Raw genomic sequence first — 23006 nt, forward strand, 5'->3', positions numbered from 1 at the left:
GATTGGAGTGGAGGCAGCGGCGGAGCGCTTGGCACGGGGTGTCCGCTCGGAGGATGGTCCCCGCGGTGGGGCTGCCGCTGCTCAGCCCGCCCAGCCCCGCTGTGAGTGCCGGGCGCTGCCGCGGGGGTGGGCCCGCTGCCTGCGCTCCGAGCGGAGCCTGGGGAGCGGGAGCGGGGAGGAGGAGGAGGAGGAGGAGGGGCGGGCCGGGCCGGGCCGGGCCGGGGCGCAGCAGCGAGGCCGGGGGTGAGGGGGGCGCGGGCCGGGGCTGCCGGTGGTCCCGCGGCCGGCCCCTCCCTCCCCTCCCCCGCGGCGACCGTTGCCACCAGGAGGCAGTTGGCGGAGGGCGCCCGCCGCGCGCGCGGGGCTTCGGCCCTGTCGCCGTGGCGACGGCGGGGCCGCGCCCCCCCCCCCGCTTCCCCGCCATCACCGCCAGGAGCCGCCGCCGCCGCCGCCGCGGGGGGGCCGGGGGCCGCTCCCCGCCCGTTACGCCTTGGGACGCCGGTGGCGACTGCGCCGTGGGGGGCGGCCGGCGGCCCTTTGTCTGCCCGGGCCGCTCGGGTTGCCCAGGTGCGCCCGGCCCGGCCCGGCCCGGCCTCCCCGCGGGGGGCCTCGGGCCCCGCTCGGGTGGGGACTGCGGAGCCCGAACAGGCCGGAGCGGTGCAGCCCCTGCCCCGCGCCGCGGGGAGGCGGCGGGAGGGTGCGGGCGGCCCTTCTGTGGCGCGGGTGCTGCTGCGGGCACCGCCGTGGTGGCGGCGGCCGCCGGGCTTTTGCTCCGCAGAAGTTTTGCCGCTGCGGTTGCGAGCGTCGGCCTCCCCCCCTCCCCTGCCCCGCGTGGGTGAGGTCTCGGAGTGCTGGTGCGTGTGATTGGGGAAAGCGTAACGATGAGGGCACCCGGGTTTTGGAGGTTGGGGTGTTTTTATCCTTTTGAAATCTCGATGATCTGAGGCAATTGACCATAAATGGCTCTTCAGAAAGTTAGCTCTGGAGAGAACAAACCGTGGGCACGGCTTCTCAACCGTGACATCTTTTCAGCATAATCCAGGATAGGAAATGTGCTAAGCATCACCTCTGCGTGCTCTTGTTGTATGACATCTCAACCTGGAAGTTGGGCAGCTTCAGAGTACAGTGTAAAAGTTCAGCTTTTTTATTTAGAATTAGGTCCCTGGAAACTAACTTTTCCTGCTGTGTGTGTTTTCAGCTTGGTCTCCCAAGTAAAAAGGCTTATGGATGCACTCTGTCTGTTCCTTCTCCACCTAGTAATTTTAGCTCTCCTGACGATTTCAATCAAATTTGCCAGCGACAGAGGTCTTAAAGAGATTGAAGCCTTTGAGTTTCATGGAAATCACCATTTGGCAACTGCAGAAGTTCACGGTTATTGCTCACACTAAGGGCAGGGCACCTAGAATCCAGCGCCTTGTGACAGACAGCACGGGTGAACTGATCAGCATACACACCCAGCTGAACACCGCTGCACCACACAATGCCGTTTGTCCAGGGAAGTTTGTAGGGAGAAGGTGGAAGTAAGGTGAAAAAGAAGAGAATAGTGGTGTGTTGAGTCACTGGCAATAAGTACATAGAAAATCTTTATTTTTGCTTTTCACATTGTAGCTTGGCCTTCTGTCAGACTCCACCCAGACATACGATGATTATTAAATACCTTTAACAAAAATAATGTAGCGATTGCACAGTTAAGCATTCAGAGCTCAGGTAGTGTAGTAGCTTGGTGTGGAAGCATGGTTTTAGCTTTGCTTTTTAATATACAATGCACTGGGACGATCTTATTTATGTGATTGCGTTACATAGCACTTAAACTGCAGAGTATCATTTGTCACTCGTGAATTGTATGCAGTTATCAGACAAATAAGAAGGAAGAAACTTCCTGGGGGAAACAGTTATAAGGATTTAGAATTTTTAATTTTTACTTCCAATTAGTGTGATGATAATAATAATTCATAGATACATTTTGGGGTGAAATAGATCTGACAACTGAAAATACTTTTGTCACTGAATGGGAAATAAGCTTAGAAAATGCTCATGTTGTGATCATGATTTTAAGATGCATATATTTTAAATAACATCAGGTATGTGAAGCAGTACGCAAATGTTGCAAACTTTGAAGTATTTGGATATTACTTATTCCCTTAGGTTATGGATAAATGGGAAGATTTTAATGGAGTAGATGAAAAATGGTGGTGGATTGTGGGGGAGTCTGAGAACTTCAAATTGAGGATTAGGATGTAAGTGCTTGATGGCGGCTTTGCTGCTTTGATTCCTGGTTTTCTAAGCAGTGTTCCCAGGAGCTGACCGGGGACAGACTGAAGTGACTGTCACTCAAGTGGCACTGTGATGTGTGCCTGGCATGTGCCTGCCGTGTGCATTGCAGACTGCCTTTGTAGCTGAAGTTTAGTCATAGTCTGAAATTCTAAAGACATCTGATGAACAAGAAGGCAAAAATGCCGTGTACGTGTTCTCCTGACATTGCTGTCTGACCTACCCCAGCTGCTTTTCACCTTGTCTCTTCTTGGGTGAACGTAGAGTACGCCTCCGACTTTTTTAAAGGGAGGAATTAAAGAGCTACTTTTATGTGGGTTGTTTTGTTGTTGGTGGTGTTTTTTTCTCCCCTGTATGCTGAAATCAAATGAGCACCTCCAGCTTCCAGATACTGAAGTATAATGAATTAGGCAACAAATATATTTGGAATGGTGCCGTTCCAAATATTCAAGCATGCTTTTAATTTGCAAAGTGGGTTGGCATAAGTTGTGTGACTTTGTAACCAAGTGTATCCAGCTTGGTTGTGAAGTAATACAATGTATGGGTTGAAGAAAAAAAATAAATAGGTAAGGAAGTCAAGGGCTGGGACGTGCTGGATTTGACAGGAACCATTCTGTTTTAAGTTTTATACAGTAATGCTGGTGTTTTTGTAATAAGTCTTTGGATTCAAGATGGTCTTAAAAATAACTTTGCAAATAACATGTGACTGAGGGAAGGTATAAGTAGCGTAGCACTTGATATGAAGGTATTCTCAATGAATCATAGTTGTTTGCATCGTAAGAACTTGTAAAAAATATCATGAGGTCTATGCCACTTTGAAGGATAGTGAGTAAATGTCACAGCACAGTGTTTCAGCTGAGACAGTTTTCAGTCTTGTTGAATCAATATTGAGTATTGTCCCTGATTATCAAAACTCCAGCGGAGATGTATGGTTAGCTGTGTGTACAAACTATGTTTTAAAATGAAAACAGATATGTAAAATGTGTGCGTGCATAGCATCTGACAGCTGTAATGCTCCTAATCATTTTGTAACGGGCCAGTTATCATTCTCACACTTCTGAAGCAGCATTATACTTGTCTTCAGCCTGAAGGACTGCTCGCCCTTAGTACTACCAGTCACTTTATAACTTAGTTCCTGTTCTAGCATTCTTCATCTCTGTCATGTTTGTGACTCCTTTATTGAAGTTAAGTCCCTCAGAAACACGTTTTCCTATTCTGAAGGGTATCAATCATAATGTGAATGGTGTGTGTGTGTGTGTGTGTGTGTTCTGGAAAGTCGAGTGAAAATATCTCAGATTGAATGGTTGAGCAGTAGGGCTTCCTTTGTTTCAGATTGACGTAAAACATGTAAAGGTCACAACTGCCTGATTAAGAAACGTTGTGCAGTGTCCAGTTTATATAGTGCTAACCTAACTTGCTTGTTAAAATACAATTCCAGCTTTTATATGTGCATATTGTGTGTCCAAAGTATACTTTGGTTTGACCTTACCAGTGCTGCACTCTTGCCATGCTCTGAATAAGCATGAAAGTGGTGTGTGCACAGGATCAACAAATTGTGTGTAAACTAAGTTTCTTTCCTGTATGAAAAGCTGTGGCATTAGTCTCTTAAGGTGAATGAGTGAGTTTTGCAACCATGACATAAGATAGCAGTCTCTTAACATCAGCCACGCTGTGTGCCACTGTGATTCAGATAAGAAAGTAGTAGACTGTTAAAAATGTTTCAGGCTTCCTGTTAACAAGTGCCTTTCTCACCCAGTTACCTGAACTTCTGTCAGGTTAATTGACTGAGATGAAGGCCATGAAGTGAGAGCAATGCCATCTAAAAGCACATCTCAATTATGCCAGTACTCTGATACCAAAATGGGTTCTTTGTGGTCCATCTCTAGTGCGGCTGGACTGATCGGAGTATGGATCCATTAACTTTTAGGTCTAAACGTAGGTTTCTCAGGTCTTGTGATCTGAAAGTCATTGATGTGGTAAGCAGTGCCAAGAGAAAATTATTTGTTATTTAGGCTGCTGACACTATTAAAAGTAGTGTGGAGGTGTTATGGGAAGAAGAGAGCTTAACTTTCTAAAGCTTTGTTTCTCCTTCATGTATCTGAAGTTTAAAGTGAAAATAATGTCCATTTGGGGTGTCTGCCTGCATCTGTAGTCTGTAATGAGTGGTTGGCTTAAGGGACGCTTAATTCATGCCAGCCTTCAACCTTTGAAGTTGGATTCTGCTTTGCTTTCATGCATCAGTGAAGTTGTTACCTAGAAATGGAACACAAATCTTGGATGGGGTGGAAATTGACTTTTGCTCTGTACTACAGGTCTTCTTACTCATTTACTACAATAATGAGTAAGTGCCAAATAATGGTGCTAGTCTAACACTGAGCAACTCCAAATCAGCAACAAGAGAAGGAACACCATTTCATTTTTTTTACTACTAGAGGATCTGTAATATTCAGAGGTGCTGTTTAAATATTAGTTATCTATAATTCAAGTGCTTGGTTCTTCTATGTAAGTCTCTCACTTGTAAATTCTCAGACTTCCTGTGTGATTGGAGAAGTTTAACTAGTTTTGACATCATATTGGGTCATAGTTCCATAAGCATTAAACCAGTGCTGCCACCCCAAGAAGCACTCCTGTACCAACAAAAGCAGTTTCAGTGTACTTGTTTGGGAGTGGGGGGGGTGTCTTTGCAATTCTTTTGCAGAGTAAATTTTCAGTTGAAGTAACGTTCTTGTCTGGCTTCCTGTGTGAGTGCCAGTGAAGTGAGGGAGAGGCTACATTTCTCGGCATTATTCTGGAGCAGGTAGAACAGTAGGGAAAGGTAACCATCTTATAGATTTTCCTATTACTGCTATGAGGTCAATTTGTTACTAAGGATAGTTAGGTAGCTAGTTCAGCATATGTTGCAGTGTAACTCATTGACTCCGTTAGCATTCAGATTTGATAATTAATACAAGCAAAAAAATTTATTTTGCAATGAGTTAGATTTCAACTGTTAGTTACCTTTCAGAACTCTGTGTAGCTTACATCTCAACATAAGGAAAATTAGGTTGAATGTCTGGGCCCAGAGGGTGGTGATCAGTGACACAAAGTCTAGTTGGAGGCCAGTAACTAGCCAGGTACCCCAGCAGTCAGTTTTGGGTCCAGTCCTGTTTAACATCTTCATTAATGATCTGAATGATGGGACAGAGTGGGCCGTCAGCAAATTTGCTGATGATACCAAACTGAGAGGAGTGGCTGGTACACCAGAGGGTTGTGCTGCCATCCAGAAGGACCTTGACAGCCCGGAGAAATGGGCTGACAGGAACCTCGTGCAGTTCAACAAGGGTAAGGTCAAAGTCCTCCACCTGGGGAAGAACAACCCCATGCACCAGTATATCCTGGGGGCCACCCAGCTGAAAAGCAGCTTTGCAAAAAAGGACCCGAGGGTCCTGGTGGACACCAAGTTGAACATGAAACAACAATGTGCCCTTATGGCAAAGGTGGTGAGTGGTATCCTGGGCTGCGTTAGAAAAAGTATTGCCAGCAGGTCAAGGAAGGTGATTCTTCCAGTGGCTCAGCACTAGTGAGGCCACACCTGGATTCCTGTGGCCAGTTCTGGGTTCCCCAGGACAAGAGAGACATGGCCATACTGGGGAGAGTCCAACAAAGGGCTACAAAGGTGATTAAGGTGCTGGAGCATCTCTCAACTGAGGAGAGGCTGAGGGAGCTGGAACTGTTCAGCCTGGAGAAGAGAAGGCTTGGGAGGGGTGGATGTTGTTAATGTATATAAATTTCTGAAGGAAGGGTGTGAAGAGGATTGGAGTCAGGCTCTTTTCAGTGGTGCCCAGTGACAGCACCAGAGGCAGTGGGCACAAACTGAAATACAAGAGGCTCCATCTGAACATCAGGAAACCCTTACTGTGAGGGGACCGAGCACTGGAAAAGGTTGCGCCGGGAGGTCATGGAGTCTCCATCCTTGGAGGTACTCAAAAGCTGTCTGGACATGGTCTTGGGCAACTGGCTCTGTATGCCCCAGCTGGAGCAGAGGGAGGTTGGAACAGATGACCTCCAGAAGTCCCTTCCAACCTCAACCATTCTGTGAATCTGTAATACCGTAACCTACTTCAGAACCTAAGAAACTCTCAGAAGAGCGCATAAAACTAAAAAAGTTAATATTTATAGTGCTGTAATTGCATCTTGCCTACATGACCATTGGTCTGTCATCACTGTCTTTAGTTACAACTGCAGCAGTTACCATTTGTATCCAAACTATAAAAAAATTGTGATGATTTCTATTTGGTATAGTATTTGCATGCATTCAGTCAGCGTGCATGTGCTCTGTACTTCTGAGTTGCAGTTTCCTTGCTCTGCAATATTATCTGGGGGCTGCAGCTCTGCCCTTTGAGCCTCTAACCAATGGTGCCCGTAACCCTTGCGCACCCTTTCTTTCTGTCTAACTCTCCATGGCTCAAGTTCAGAACTTCTGTTGGAGGTAGTTGTCAGGTACTTAGCTGGTGTTTGTGTTCACTTAAATGAAAGTGAGGAAGAGTTGAAGGCTTCTTGGGTTTGTTTTTGTTTAAGTCTGTAACCAAAAGTGATGCACAGTCTCAACATCTGATGATTTGGACTATTAAGTGTTGCCTTTATCTGAAGCAGTGGTGTATGTCAAGGTTGTGTTTCATACTTTCTGTGATTGGCAAGTTATAGAGAATCCCACCTGTAAATTGTCTCAAGAGGCTTTACAGTCCATTTTACTTGCTTTGTCTGTGGTTTTTCAGTTTTATTCTGGGAGAGGATGGGAAGACCATGTGCTTTTTAACTTGGAAAAATTAACTGTTTGAACTATCCTTTGCTAAGGAATGCAATGGAGCTCTCCTTCTAGTTTCACTTCAAGATATTCTTGCCAAGTCAGTCTTGAGTGACAATAGGGAGGTGATTTCAGACAGAGATAGAAAAAGAAGATGGAGGTAAGGCATTTCAATTTTATAGAATGAGTTTCTAATGAATTAAAGCTTGCAGGATCATGATATTAGTATGTCCTTTTTCTTTACCCATTCCTTTCAGAGCTCAGCAAAGTAGTAAGTTGGAAATCTGGTTTTAGTTTTTGCTCCTTTGTCAGTGCTAAATTTCTACAGTAGACTTACTTGCTTTTTCTAGTGCTTTCAGAACTGCTTATTTACCCCTCGATAGCCCATGTACAGTAATTCTCCTAAGCTAAATAAGTAGTTCCTAAATTGGTAGAATGAATGATTTCTGGTTTCCTATGAATTTTAACCTAGTGGTTTCATTTTCTGGTGTCTAACATACATTGATCTTGCTTTTAAATTTCATCTTTGGAAGTGTTAAGAAAACACGCCTGCTTTCGCTGGTCACCTGGGCTCAAGTATCTTTAGTTTGGACCTCTCTGTTAAATCTAATTTAAAACACTTTTCAGCTTTATTCCTGCCAGTATTCAAAACTGTCAAATATCCAGATCACAAGATGAGTCCTTTACTCCTGCAACTGAAGCATTTGCACAGTGGACCCACTTTATATACAAAAAACTCTGAAGAGCAAAGGTGCAAACTAGCATTGAGGTTGTGAAGGAGAGGGAGCCTTCTTTGAGCCTGCTAAAACCTTTTGTGAGAAGTCTGGAATGAAATGTACGTTGCAAAGTTGTGGGGTTTATGTTTGGTTTTGTTGGCTTTGGGGAAAGCTTTCATACAGTTGCCAGTCTCCATGATTCTGAAAGTTTAAGGGAAGCTTCATGAACTAATTCTTATAAAGTCAGTGTACTTAGAAATTGTGTGTCTTAACAGTGGAGTGGGGGAGTAAGTTTGATCAGGTAGTACATTAAAACTGCAATACTGTTTTTTGGTATCTTTTACCTCATCCATTTTTGCCTTTAGTGCCATTAATATTGATGGGGAAATCCTTTACTCTGGAAGGTGAGTGTTTGTAACCAAATCTCAGGATGGATCTCCATGTTGTAAAGGAGCTTTGTAGTGAAGACCCATACAATACTACTTCCTGTATCGTGAACCCTTGACGTGTTCTTAGTTTGTGTCAGATTTCTCAAGCCTATAAATTATTCAAGATCTTGACTGTGTAATCCTTTGTACTTAATGATTTACATCTGAAAAGATGAATTTAAAAAATTGACACATGAACTCTCTGGATGCCCTGCACATTTCAGTTCTAGGATATTTTGCACTGCTTGCTAGTTAGGGTCCTCAGGAGAGAACAGCAAGTCGGTTTACCATGTGTTGCGTCTGGTGTAGCTATCAGAGAATCACTTGATACCTCTTCAATATCTTATGCAATTTTATAAACAGACTATGTGATCATCCTTTGTAGTTGCAGAACAAAAACCAGCTCAGGTTAAAACCAAAACACAAAGCAGAGAACAATATTCTGGCCAAAATGAAAGTTTTTATGATTTGATTCTAAATTGGTTATTAAGCCCTGTGATGAAGTACTGTTCATTGACTAGAGATTTAATTTGGAGATAAGGTCACATCAGAAAGCAGAATTAGACTGGCTCTTGCCGAAATTGTAGGTTCTACATTTGTCCAGTCGGACCTTTGGTGTTTCAAACACAGCTTTCATATGTGGATGGCTTAGTTATAAATAATCATCTTGGTCTCAGTATTCAGAGACCATGATGATTTACATGTTACAGCTTTTTTCAGGAAAAATAAATTATTTGTTGTTTAGACAACGTGCTGACAACAAGGTTTGGCTCACCAACAGATACTCTTGCACCAAAGTGGGAACACACACACCCTCAGCTGTGCTACAGGCAATCTTTGTCATCTAATAGAGGTAACCCAACCCACATAGAGATGCTGACCTGTTCTAGGAGGAAGTTGTCTGCAACCCACTTTCTATCCACTTAGCTTTCACCATCAGAACAGACTTTTTGACTCATTTGTCAAGCATAGCTTAATTAGATATCTATCTTCTATTTGAAAATAATTTTCTATTTTGAAGTGGTCTGGAGATCACCGAACATTGAAAACTAGGGAGATTAATGCTATCTTGCATTTTAGATACATTCGTTATACTTTCGCACTTCCTTCATGAAATTGGCATGTGGTAACTTGTGAATCTTAACAAAATACATGAAGAACATGGGAATAGTGAGGATTGCCTTGGTCACTGTTTTCTGATTTCCTAAAGAGTAATGTTCCCCTTATTTTGATCTAAAGTAGCTGAGGACACTCCTTCAGATGACAGCTCTGGTCTTTGTGATTCTAGCTTGTGCACTGATTGTGTAATTACAACTCTTTAACGCCCAAATGCCTGCTTCCATATAGCAGTTCATCCAGATCTCATGAGATAGTTCACATAAGCATCTTCCTTTACTAGCACTGTGTGCTGTTTCAGTCTCTTCTTAGTACCAAGATCATCCACACAATGTGTGAGGGTGGCAGCAGCTCACATTGGGATGCAAAATGTCCAGAGATACGTCTCCTTAAATAGTTTTCAGAACTTCATCAGCAAGTAAGAGTCTTGGTTCAGTTGGTATGATCTCCCTCTCTCTCTCTCTGCACCTCCTCTTAGGTTTAAAAGTAAGTGAGGCCATACTAACCTTGGAAGTCTTGAGGGGCAACAACAGTAGAGCAAGAAGAATAAACATGAGAGATGGATATTTAGATGATGAATAGAGAAGTTTGGTTTTTTCCTGAAGTTTCTTAAGCAGATCCGGTCAGGATTTCTCAGGATGTCCCTGCAGCTGTGCTGTCCTGAAACTGCATGTTAGTAAATGATCACAAGCAATTATGTCTTTAATATTATGAAAATTATAAATGAAAACAAAAGTGAATGTAGATATGGGGGATTATCACTTGAGTGATAACCCTGCTTCTTCCTCCAGTGCTCTTAACAAAAAAATATAGGAAGTTTTCTTTGTAGTTCTCTTCAGTAAGGCTGTTAAGAACACGTAAACTTTATTACTTTTAGTCATCAGGAAGAAAAACACCAATGTATTTGAGTTTAGATGGTACAAACAAAAGAGGTAAAGAAAAAAATACTAAAAACAGGGATTTTTTTCCATCTGTTGTTATTTGCAGACGCCTTGGGAAAAAAAAAAAAAAAGTGGCTTGTGTAACAAGTTTTAGCTTATTTCCAATGCTTTTCTTTTCCTAACTTTTGCAGAAGCTCTGGGAATACTCTGGTTGCCCTAGGAAACTGTCAGCTGGTTTGCATCGAGAATGTGTATTTTGTGAAAAGTAGAGATGGCACTCTCCTGCCCTTTAATCCTTCGTACATCTTCCCCAGCAAAAGGTGGTGCATGTTGTGACCAGTCTGACACCAGCTGCTCAGCCAGTGCAAACGTGCTATGGAGCTGGTCACAGATCCAAGCAGTACCGTGTCACCACTGACCTCACTCCTCCTCTGCTCAGTTGCAGGTTTTTGTAAACATCTGGGAACTTCATTTCTTTGAGAGGTTTCATTTAGGTCTGTCTGTGGGCCCAGCTGTTGTTGTGAGTGGGTGGATGAAGAGACATGGTGCAGTAACAAGAAAACCTTGTTTTTTTCAGAAACCAAACTGAAAGATATCAAAGGGATTTTTACCCTTATCAGGAAAAACAGTCCTTTTCAATTTCCTGTACAGTAGTCTTAACAGGTTACTTTTACAAACAAAAGTAGTTGGTTTATGTAGGTAAAAATCACAAATGTAAACTTTCGAGTTTAATTTCCTGCAGTCGTTTTGTTAGGTAAATGCAAAATTGGAATAGAATTGTTTCAAGGGGGAATAAAGAAAAGGCAGCAAATTGTGTCTTTTTAATCTCAGGGGCACTCTGCTTGTGATTAAAAGCTTGGATTAAGTCCCTGTTTGAATCAGGACTTGTTGTAAAACATGCATGGAAGACGGGAAAAGGCAGTCCCAGCAGTCACTCAAATGAAGAGGACACTGTCTTGCAGGAAAAAGATTCGCATTTGAGTAGTTATTATCTATGCCTTGGAACTGATCTTAGTTTGCAGCCAACTACATGATTACATAATTATATGGCTAACTATGAGGTGTACAAAACTAGTAAGAACTGCGAAATTGTAGCAATGTAACAGCATAAGCTTGCTGAAATATTTTAAGAGGAAGAAAGATTTGGACTGCTGGTAGTTTTACAGAATATGCATGGTTGCATATTAAAAAGATTCTTTCTGCCTCACAAAGAGAAATGGAGTAGCTTTATTACTTTGAGGAAGATTGGTTTGTACAGCCAAAGATAACAGATTGGAAGAATTATTTTCTTATAAAATTAATATTAAGGTTGGAAACACTTCCTAAATAAAGAGTGAAAAGTTAATATCAAAAAAAATAAACTAACTTTTTCTTAAAAAGCTAAATCTGCTGAGTGCATATGTTTTGAAGAAAATATTTCATAAAATAAGTTGCCAAAAAAGATTATTTGTTTTTGAATCTTCTACCCTATTTTTTTCAGAACTCTAGAGGAGATTAAATTACATTAAATTTACATATCTAGAACACACAATATCTTTTCATTTCTGGGGATGACATTGCATTTAAATTAAAATCGATATTTCAGGTTGATATTGTAACAGCTGTAAACTACATAAAGCTTGAGGGAGCCTTGGTGCTAAATAAATAAAATGTTTAATTGCTTCTCCTTCATCTGGCTAAAGAATTTGGAATGTGCTATGTTCTCTCTGCAGAAGGCTTTCAGCTGAGTCAAGTGCGCGTATTTCACGAGTGAACTTAAAATCCATTTGCCCCTGAGCTTATAAAGCAAATACATGTCGTCTGCTTTAGAGAATCAGTGAAGGAATCTCTCTGTGAAGAAGTATTAATTGAGATGGAGTGAGTAAAGAAAAACCCATTGCCAAAGCTCTGGTGATACAACAGCTGTGAAGAAGAAATTGAGACAGTATAAACATTATCTGTCAGTCCACAGAGGTCTCTACCTAGGCAGCATTTTTTTTTTTTTCTAATTTGCAGAGCCCATATTTTCAGCAGCTCTTAAGAATAATACCACCTCCCTGGTGTTGCCAGCTCTAACTGTTTTGAGGTGCATCAAGTAAAATACAAAGGTTTTTGTCCTTACAGAATAAGACTAGAAAAAAAAAAAAATCAGTTCACTGTATTTCTTGTGGTACAATTTAGCAGTAGAAACCTCAGAGTCATATACAAGTGCTGTTTAATAAACTTAACCACCTCTTTTCAGACAGAAAATCGGAAATTGAAATAAACTAACTGGTAAATTAGATAATGTGTGCAGCCTTGTTTTTTTCCTATTGGTCCCACAAAACTGCTTTGAGACACTTAGGGAAACATTGGTTGAATTGTGTGAATCTTGATAAACTTCTGACCAAAACAAATTCCACAGTAAAATGGAGTTAAAATAATATTAATTGCATTCCTAGGCCCTGTTTTCTATATGAAATGGGCTGTAGATCCCAGCAGAACTGAAGCATATCAAATAGAAACTTAAAGTTGTTTATGTCTAATAGTTTGTGAGGCTTATACACTCAGTGTGGTGGCATCTGGCTTGAAATGTGCAGGGAATGGCATCACTCGGAGAAACACTTAGTGACATGATTTTAAATGGGCAGGGAGGAAGAAAGAAGTGGGAAATCTTTGACATGTTGTAATAAAGAATTTTCTTAGGATCAAGAAAATGTTTACAAACTATTAAATTTCAGCACAACTTCCACTCAGGCCTTGCCTGTCTTCCCAAATGTTGTATACAGTGTATTGCTGAATCATTCAAGGCATCTGCTGAGGAGAAAGAAGTAAGGCAGTTGGAAAATTGTGTAGATCATGACTTTGGGAGATAGGGAGGGATGCTGCTATTAGGAATAAGAATTTTTCTGAGGGGAAACCGATCCTGGGCAGAAGCAGGTTGAATATAGGAGCATGGAGAGCCCATGTCAGGATGACGAAGCGGGTGCTCTGCCTCAGGGTGGGGGGAAGTTGAGGCTGTGGATATGATCTGGACTGTGTGCAGGAAGAAGCAGGTGGAGTCAGAACAGCTGTGTCTGTTCTGGGGGAGGGTGTTTGTGGGCCGGTTTTTTACACCCCTTACCTTCAGAGAGTTGTGATTTATCTGTAGCCTTGCATCGTAACTGGCCATCTGAATTCACACCAATGCTTTCTATATTAAATACACTGGAATACAGAAATACTCCTTTGGTTCTGAGGTTTTATAAATTTGCAAGATTAAAAAAGTATGGTTGCTTGGTGAATGCATGAGTCTTTTAAAAATGCCAAGCTCACCAAAACTGAGACTTACTTCATCATTTTGCTCGGATTTCCAGCATACTTGCCATGGTTTAGTAATGCCCAATAATGGATACATCAGTTCTGTCCTTACAAAAGGTGCAGAAAAGTGAAGCAACAGAGTATGTGACTGCCACATGATGCAATCCAGCATCTTCTTTTTTACTGAGCATAATTTTGTGAGCTTTGCTGTACCAGATCTATGTCCACATACTCTGTGCTCACATCCTTACCCAACTACACAGAAACAGTACTGTATACGCTAACTTAAATGACCTCTTTGCCCACTTGGATAGCTATTTTACCCGATACACAAGGTATTGTCTTAATGATGGATAAGTGATAATTTAGCATTACTGGCTAGCTGCTCTGCTTCTCATGTCTTTGCTGGTAGCCTTAATGGATATAGATTCTGCTGGGCCGCTTTGACACCACTGAAAAAAACCTGCTAAAACGAGGTGTGCTGACCTCGGTCTCTCAGTGTATATGTGGACATCTCTCTGGTTGCCAACAGTGTAAGAGATGGCTGGGCTCTAATCAGATTTACTTCTTTTTTTTTTTTTTTTTTTTTCTTCCTAATAATCAGAATTGCATACCTGCTAAACTCTCCCAGCTAACCCCTTCATCATCACCTGATACAATGAATGCAGCTAGAATAAGTGAGTAAGTACTACTGACCATCACCAGCTACGCACAGGAAGGAAAACTTGTAGTGCCTTGGGTGAGAAACTGTCTTTCGTGGATTTTGAAGTTGTGAATTTTCACTGGCTTGGAGGACCTGAGATACCAATTGGACTAGTCTTACTATGTAAATTAAAAAATAAATTAAAAAATATATATATATGGTTAGTGAATTAAGCTAAATGGATTTAAAGAAGAAGAAATCTGATTTTAAGATGAAGTAACACAAGGTAATTTAGAAGAGTGAACAAAAGTGCTGAAGTTGCACCACTGCTTTCTCTCACAATAAAAGACTCTGTTAACTGTCAAGTTTTTTCATAATTTATGCAGAGCATGGTCAGTGAGAACGGAAAAGGCAAAGCCTGTGGGGAAATACAAAGTGATATGCTCCCGTTGATAGGCTAGGGAAGTCTCTGGTGATTGTGTTTCAGGTAGGCTGGATGTAATGCCCAGTGGAGTGATGTAACATGGAAGTGTGAACATTGTTGTGTAGGTGGAGGAGTTTAATTACGTTCCTGAAAAGTTCAGGCACTTTGAGTTCCCCACGCTGGATCTATTTGCAGGATATTGCCTGTTTACTTTACTTCATGGTTTGCCATTTCCTATGTCTTCACAGGAATAGAGAAAGTACTTAAATAAGTGGTAGAGTGGTAAACAGCATTAGCCCTAATGTTTCTCCTCAGTGAGTCTTTACAGAACAAGAGCGCGACATCCAATTAACCTTTTAGAGAATAAAGACTGGAGAACAGCATCCGAGTTCTGTTCTGGTATGATACAGATTATTTCTGTTAACTTTACACATACATACACACAGATGTGTGCATAGAGCCCTTTCTAAAGTGCATGCTTTGGGAGCTCTATAGATGGCTGGCTTTCTGGTTCATAAGGCTGTTTTGTTCTTGAGGTCAGTGTCAGTAATGGTAGGCTTGGTTTACATTAAGAACTGCTTGGTGTTGAAAGTTATATTAAAAACCATCCCCACTTCCTTACAGTACAAACAAAACAAACAAAAAAATACCCTAAAGATACGAAGCCTGTTAAAAGAAGCCGATGAGCTTTCCAGGAGGAGCCAGGGAGAGGTGAAGTCACGAGGAGTCTGAGGGCCCATGGGAAGAGTTGCAATAACAGGTTGGTTGGTGAGAGAATGAGCAGAAGCATGAAACTAAATACAGAGCTCAGCCTTATCAAAAACAGATTTTTATTTCTTTCTGTTGTCATCTACAATATGCTTCATATTACTTGCTCTCTAAAATTCATTCCTCTGGTAGATGCATGTTTGACCATCACTGACTTAATCTCATCTTTTGTTTATTTTTTTCATAATGTTTGTGTTTGTCTAAATACAGGCTACTGATGTGTTCAAGCTGAGGACAGATTAGGTGCAATTTATTAGGCTGTTATGTATACCTGCATTTCATAACTTTAATTTTAACTGAATTTTATATAACTGAGAACATAGGGTGTCACTTTTGGCCATTTTAAGCTGCACGTGACTTAAATACAAGTAAGTTTTGTAATTTGGTATGTTAATAGCACTCTAAATTTGTATTTAATAAAATGTCCTCATTGTAGCTTGTATTTTGCTTAGCATTCATGCTTTATTTAGAACTAGGAATTGAATGCATATTCAGTTAGGAAGGGCTGATGAGGGAGAGTTCAGCTGTACCTCCTCCCATTCAAAAACCAAACACATACTCTTTCTTCTTGCTTCCTTAAAGTAATTGGGATTATAATTGTTTTTATATTTAAAGTACTTGAGGAAATGGAAACCACTTCATCATAGACAGTGGGGTTCACAAAGCACCCCATTAGGTAACGTACTTCATTTTTAATGCTCACATGACCAGTGGCTCTACATCAAGGTGATGGACTTGTGTGTACATTGTAGAATGGCCCTGTACTTTTGGTCAAAAGCAAAACGTTGTAACAAATGTTGTGTGCTACGAATTCAGAAGAACGCAGGAGTTGTTAATTCCTTCCACAATTTTCTTCAGGCTCTCTTCTCCGAAACCATGCCAGAGATGACAGAGAATGAGACGCCTACTAAGAAGCAACATCGGTGAGTTTCTGTGGGAAAATGGCTGTTTTGTAGTTCTGTAGTTAGAATTTTTAGCTACAAATTCATCAATAAAAATATTGACAAGAAGTTCTGAGGACAGACCAGAGTTGATCCAAAAGTTTTGGAGCTATGGGTACAAAACTCTCTTTTCCTCTATCTATGCTGAATTATTTGTTGAAGACATGTCTACCGGGGCCACCTAGGCAATGGAGATTCTTTGATTATTACACTGACTACCCCAATGTGTATAAAACTCTGTCGCCACCTTGGTTAGAGTGCAACCTGTATTATTGTGGAGACTCCTGGTAGATATTGGAGGGGGCTCACTGTACTAATTTTGACAGAGTAATTTAGATGCCTTCCTCAACTCCCAGTGGAATCTGGATCTTCTCAAATCTCTGCTGGAACAAAACATACATCTTGAAGTTGTATAGCAACACTATGATCAAAATTTGTAACCAGGTGACTTGGATCTCGTTACAGCTTTTCCAGATTTTTATTCCTTTGTAGTAGCACCTTGATCTAACACCTGATTGGCAGGGGAATCCTTCAGTCCCTAGTTAAATACAGCATTCATCGTATGCTAGCTGGCCACATAGGATATGATTTATGATAAGAAAAGCTCAGAGAGAACATAGATTTGTCCTACAGAAATTTTTCCACTCTTTGTGGATTTTGTGACTCTTTCCCCACTAATAGAGTATTTTGAATTCTGTATTGGTAATGGGAATCCAAGGGCAGCTGGGTCCCTCCAGCCCATATATTATTGTGCATATTTAGGATATGTGATCAGTTCTGACTGGCAGATGCTTGTTTTGGATATAAGTGGGAGAACTGTAGTTTACTGTAAAATAAGAAAGCATTTTAAGTGATAGTTTACATGCATTCCTGGTCTGGTGGCACCCGTTCTCAATGTACAGAAGATTCATCACTTCTTGAATAGTTGTAGAACAGATGTGCAGGCTTCAGCCGGAATTTAGTTGACTTGAAGATGTTCATTTTTAGGCATTATTTTTTAGCAAACATCTCCAGGTCTGATCATCAGCAGTAACATTACTGTCTTGTAATCACTAAGTTGCTCAAATACACACTACTTTTGGTGAGTTACCAGAAATAAACGTGTATCAACTCAAAGTGTAAAGGATACGTGCCCCATAGTAATCATGTGTGTCATCCACATGTATCTTGCATTCTCACTTCAGATTTCTTGTTACCTCTGGACTGTGCTATAACAGTGGAGAAGGAGAGCAGAAGATGCTACTCTGCTTTTTACATGCTCTAGCCAAATATCTGGACTGAGAGTGTGCTGCCGGACAGAAATCTTTTGAAAGATTTCTGGAATGTTTCTTTTTACAGAAAACATGTGCTTTGCTTTATGTCACTTCCTGAAAGTATTTGGCTTACTGTATGTATACAGTACATCTGATTTTTGTGTGGAGTACACATTTGGAATATTGACTTCCAGCAAAGCCATTGGAGGTACTGCACAGTGATTCTGACCTGGTTGCCATCAGTCCAGAAATCCCAGGTGGACATCGGAAAACAGTGCCCAAATTATACCTAGACAGAATTTTGAGGCACAACTGCAGTGGAATGGTAATTCTGTTTTCTTTTACACAAAGGAAGCATGTTTGATACCAAAAGATATGATATCTGAAGATAACATGTCTGGAAAATCAATTTGCATGGTAACATTTTTTCCTATTTCATTGATCCAGTGAACATAAAAGCAACATTTCAAACAAATACCTAACTACCTCGTTGCTCAGAAATAGAACTAATTTTTGTACTATTTGGCCTTATCAAACACTGGATAGTGTAATAGTTGCCAGTGAAAAGAAACATAAAAATCAAGCTCTGCCCTATAAATGTGTAACAATAAGCAAATTAAGTATTACACTGTGCCTTCTTATACTGAAATTGATTTAAGTCTGAATACGAATGAATTTTTGTTAGAAAATATTTAATACCAATGTCTAAGACCAGTCCTTGTGAGTGAGGCTTCTACATTCTTGTTCACAGAGCAGAATATAATATTTAGTATTTTCAGCTGTAATGGAAATAATAAAGGAGATATTTGTTCGTGTGCAGATTTTTTCTCTTTTGTTTCACATCTTTGTTTTCCCTTTATGTTTCACAGAAAGAAAAACCGTGAGACACATAATGCAGGTAGGAGCATTATGCTTTGTTGTTGGGTCTGGAAATAACACAGATGTTTTCAACTAGTAAAATATATTTTGAGTGGAGAAGGTTCCTCCGTAGGGGTTTGGTACACTTAAAAAACCCCACCCTACCAAACACCTTTCTCTGTCTTTGCATAGAATATCTGGGCAGAAGGGCTCCTTGATTGTTTCTAGTTCACTGTTTCCCACAGCACAAGGTTACAGTAGCATGCCCAGGTGTGAAAGTAGGACTGTGCCCCTGGCTTTCCAATGCCAGTAATCTAAGTAGTAAACAGTTTAAGTTGTGTTCAATTCTAAAGGAAAATAAAAAGCACAGGCATTCACACACAAATAATATCCACCTCTCTTAAAACAGAGACAGATACTTGACCTAAGAGTTTTAGAGGTTCCCTGGATTAGAAATATCCCTGTAGCCTGTCCCTGAGGCACACACCTCGATGTTGGTATCTCAGAAATTCTGTATGGATACTGACTGTATGTTGCAGGAGTCACATCCCTCCAGCAGCAGCTAGTCAGTGTCTAGCTCCGATGCCATCTTCTGCAAGTAGCAGCAGAAGGATGAACTGGGGAAGAGTCTGAGAGGTTTTAGCCTGATTTATCCTAAGAAATTGTTCCCAGCTCTTCTTTGTTTCCAGTTCTTCTTTTACTAAACAGCACTATTGTGTGGTCTTCACAAACTCAACTGGAAAAATCAGAGTAGTTTCCATGTGAAGGCTGTGGAATATCGTGCTTGGCAGGCTGTGCCCAGGGCATGGCCAGTTTCTTAAGGATTAGGAAGTATCAGGAAATAGCCTTATCAAGTCTACTTTTAAGATTGCTGACCTCATTCTAATTATCAGTTCCTGTTTTACTTGACAATAGCTTTCCAAAGTCTTTGTCTACTGGGCTGAACTCTGCAAGATGTGGGGACCAGCTCCTTCCAACCCTGTAGCTTGCTTAGTCATTAATATCTGGATAATCTGAGTAAAGCATGGAAAGTATTATCAGAACAAAGAATTAAGTCCCAAGGATCATGTGTTTTAATTATTTATACAGCTTCCCTGATTTATATGGTAAATTTCTTGAAGAAGAGACTTTGTCTTTCTGAGCTTAGTATATTTAGGCCCGTCCCTTTCAATGCCACTGGTCGGTCCTGAAGTACAAAAAAAAAATTTAGTAGTTGAAAAAATATAAATTGAAGTGACAGATTACTGACATAAAACTGTTTAAATTAAATCCATATATCCTCTGTAAAGGAGCACAATAAAATATAATTATCTGCAGGTCACTCTGTTTCTGTGTGCTGCCAAAATCAGCCCAGCTGCACAAACCACAAGGCAATACTCAGCATGATGAACGAAGATACATTGATTAGAATCTTGACAAAGCCATGACAGAATTTCTTTTCAGGCTCTTTGGGAAAAAGGCATCTAATAGTTTTAGTTTGCACAGAACACCAAAATAGTCAAAAAAATAACTACATGAAAGTGAACTATATTTGAATGAAGCTGACTATGGTGGGTGGAAAACAGAGATTAATACTATCTGAAAAAAACATGCCCAGAGGTATTTACACAGCTAGGCTTGTGGTATAGAGCCTTTGTGCCAGTGTTTAGGCCTCATGAAAAGGTAAATTATGTCACTGGAGGACTATAAATGAAGCATTTTCTGACCTGCTACAAAATAGGTAATTCACTGGGAATACTGTTCATTCAATATTTTCTTTACTCCCAGTCATAATTAGACCTTGTGGAGCAGTTATACCTTTGAACATAAAAAAGAATAACTGATAGTCCACATACATAGTGCTTCAGCAATATTCAGTGTTGGCTGCTCCATCAATATAGATTGAGAACTGGTTAAATCTAAATTATTTCTCTTGGTGCTAAAGTTGACATTACTGTTTAAGAGAGACAGATTTCCTTCCCAAATATGAAACCGATTCTTTCCATAATCTTTGTTCATTTGTTTTCTGTATGCCTAAATTTAATCAATCTGCTTTGTGAAAAGAGTTTCATAAAACTCAGCTAGAAAGCATTATCAAAACCTGAAATTTGAGTTGCAGTAACTCTTCTTTTCCACAAAGGGGTCCAGAGCATCCCCACCTTTTAAAGATATTGCTGGTTATGTTGCAGCTCTCAATTCCCCTCAGTAACTGAGGTTTACTTTAGAGAACTTTTTTTTTTTCCTCTCTCAAGTTACTAAGGGTTCCAATACATCATGAAATAATGTATTTATGAGCCATTCCATTGGTAGTAGTTGTGCTGCTGCTGTGCTGACTTGCCCAACTGGATGACACAGCACATATTATTTTTGCTTAGTGGAGAGACATCGAAAGAAGAAGATTAATGCTGGGATAAACAGAATTGGAGAACTCATTCCCTGCTCTCCAGCACTTAAGCAGGTGAGTATCCATTCAGACATGCATACAATTTTCTTGTAAAATGCTTGTGTGTTTCCTTGTCTGTAGAAGTATAAATACTTATTTTGCTGTTTGTCTTAAGAAGAAGGCAAAACTGCCTGAATTAATATGCTCAAAAATCTTACCAGTTATTAGTATGTAAAAAATTATATGACATATAATAGAATTCCTTTTTGGAAGTGCGGAGCCACATGAACGTAATTATGCAGATTTTGAACTTTTTATCTGGAAGTGTTGTGTATGACTGCTGAAGGAATGAAATGGTATGAGCTGGACATGTGACTGACTTTCTCCACAGTTCATGCATGCAGTATTTTTGAGCAGGTGCAAGCTAGACTAATTTGTCCATAGCGATTTGGTCAGCTTGCTGATGTCTGCTGGTGTGTCTGATTCACACGAAGTTCTAGTTCAGGGTGCCTGAACATTGGTAACAGAAGGTGAAAATCCTATCTCAGCTGCTGCCAGCCCTGTTGCGTTGTAGCTGTTCACCCTTGCCTCTGTAGTAGGGGTGAGCCAGAAGTAGGCTGGATCTGGCCAGTGGGCTGCTGGTTACATTGTGCAACTCCTTTTTGTCAAGTCATTTTCTACTGATGCTGTTTAATGTCATCTGTTTGATGCTTGAGTGGTAAAAGCCATGGGTTAAGCAAGATCATATTTTAGGTAATTCTCCAGTCCCTTTGCTGGTGATCCCTTCACGTCCTAAGATGTAAATAGAATTGCATGCATGCTTATTTTTATTGTCTTTCATACAATGAGACGAAAGCAATTCAGAAGGTGAAATAATAATAGCAATTTAAGGCACTGTCGTTGTGAAAGATGAAGCAAGACAAATGTTTTGAGATTGATGCACAGAAGCATCTTTTTCAGGACAGAGGAATCTATAACAGAGGCTGTTCCTACAGAACAGTAGAAGAAGAAATTAAGATCGCAAGCAGAATAAGCATAGTTTCATAAAAGGAAGAAGATGGTGAGGTTATGGCATATTTTCTCTTCCCATATTCTCCAGTATATTACTTTCAAAATTATGCATACACCTCCCTGGATAATTTTTCCATGTTTGTTTCTTTGCTAATAAAATATTTACAAGGCAGTATCCTGGAAATTTCATGTGATATATGTGTTTATTAGAGAACACAAATTTCAGGCTGCTCAGCAAGAAATGGTGCTTGCTGTTCAGGTTCTGTGGCCTTAGTATCTAGCTTCAGGCATCAGAAGATGTCAGCTCCAGCACTGAAAATGTCATTCTGTAAAAACTCGTGGCATTTTAGAGAGAGTATCACTCATGAAACCCATGGTTCATCTTAAAAAACCAAAACCAAACAAACAAAACCCCGCCACACACACTCACAAAAAACAACAAACAAACAAAAAAACCCCAACAAAACCAAAAAAAACCCCACCCAACAATATTCAGAGAATCATTCAGGTTAGCACATTTTTAAAATAAAGACCTCTCGGAGCAAGTGCAATCTGATCATTAATGGATCTACCAATGATAGACTCTTCTCCTAATTTTGTATGTATGTTTTCTTTTAAAGAGCAAGAACATGATCCTGGATCAGGCCTTTAAGTATATAACAGAAATGAAAAGACAGAATGATGAACTTCTCTTAAATGGAGGGAACAATGAACAGGGTAAGTACAGATGCTGCTGGAGGCTCTAGAATTTCTGTCACTCACTTCCACTGTGTGTCTGTTAGTGCTGACTGACAACAAAGCCTGGATCGACAAACTCGAGAATCCCAGGAGATACAGCTGCTTAGAATATCTTGAAACAAGAAGCCAACAGAATACTCAAGTGTGTGTTCTTGCACATAGCTGTGAGATAATGAAGCAATCACATTGTGATGTAAAGTAATTACAGAGCTTCAAGGTGATGTGACACCATCTAGTACATTCTGTCCTGATTTATTCTGCTGTAGAGACTTAAATGATTTCTGACAAACTTCAGTGTTAGATTTTTTTTCTTTGAAAATATGGAGTTTCCTTCATGCATAGAGCTTTTTATTTTTCCTTTCAAATGCTGTAAAAATGATAACACCTTATTTAAAAAAATACAATGTATCATGTAAAATATTCTTGAACAGATGCATGAATATACAGTGAAGAAAGTACGACAGAAATAATCTCAGAGCTAATGTTGTGGTTTGTGATTTTTAATTCTACCCATAGAATGCAGTTCTAAATAGTTTATTTTTACCTTGTCAATGT

General features: G+C 40.5%; 1 protein-coding gene across 4 annotated transcripts in view; it reads left to right on the forward strand.

Moving 5' to 3' along the window:
• Positions 1 to 23006, forward strand: part of USF3 (upstream transcription factor family member 3) — a 34678-nt gene continuing 11672 nt past the window's right edge. For 3 of the 4 annotated variants that reach the window (XR_004407508.2, XR_006164910.1, XM_032995619.2), the window contains exons 1-5: positions 6 to 101; positions 16147 to 16211; positions 18352 to 18380; positions 20695 to 20777; positions 22334 to 22430. Coding sequence is in view for 2 of the 4 variants with exons in the window: in XM_032995619.2 (XP_032851510.2) it covers positions 54 to 101; positions 16147 to 16211; positions 18352 to 18380; positions 20695 to 20777; positions 22334 to 22430 (322 nt within the window). In the remaining 2 variants the exon portion in view is untranslated. Of the gene's footprint in view, positions 102 to 15144; positions 15281 to 16146; positions 16212 to 18351; positions 18381 to 20694; positions 20778 to 22333; positions 22431 to 23006 lie in introns of all 4 variants that reach the window. The other variant, XM_032995620.2, reaches the window with a different exon arrangement.

Source organism: Tyto alba, unplaced genomic scaffold, assembly GCF_018691265.1.
Source record: "Tyto alba isolate M040663 unplaced genomic scaffold, T.alba_DEE_v4.0 Super-Scaffold_14, whole genome shotgun sequence".
NCBI lineage: Eukaryota > Metazoa > Chordata > Aves > Strigiformes > Tytonidae > Tyto > Tyto alba.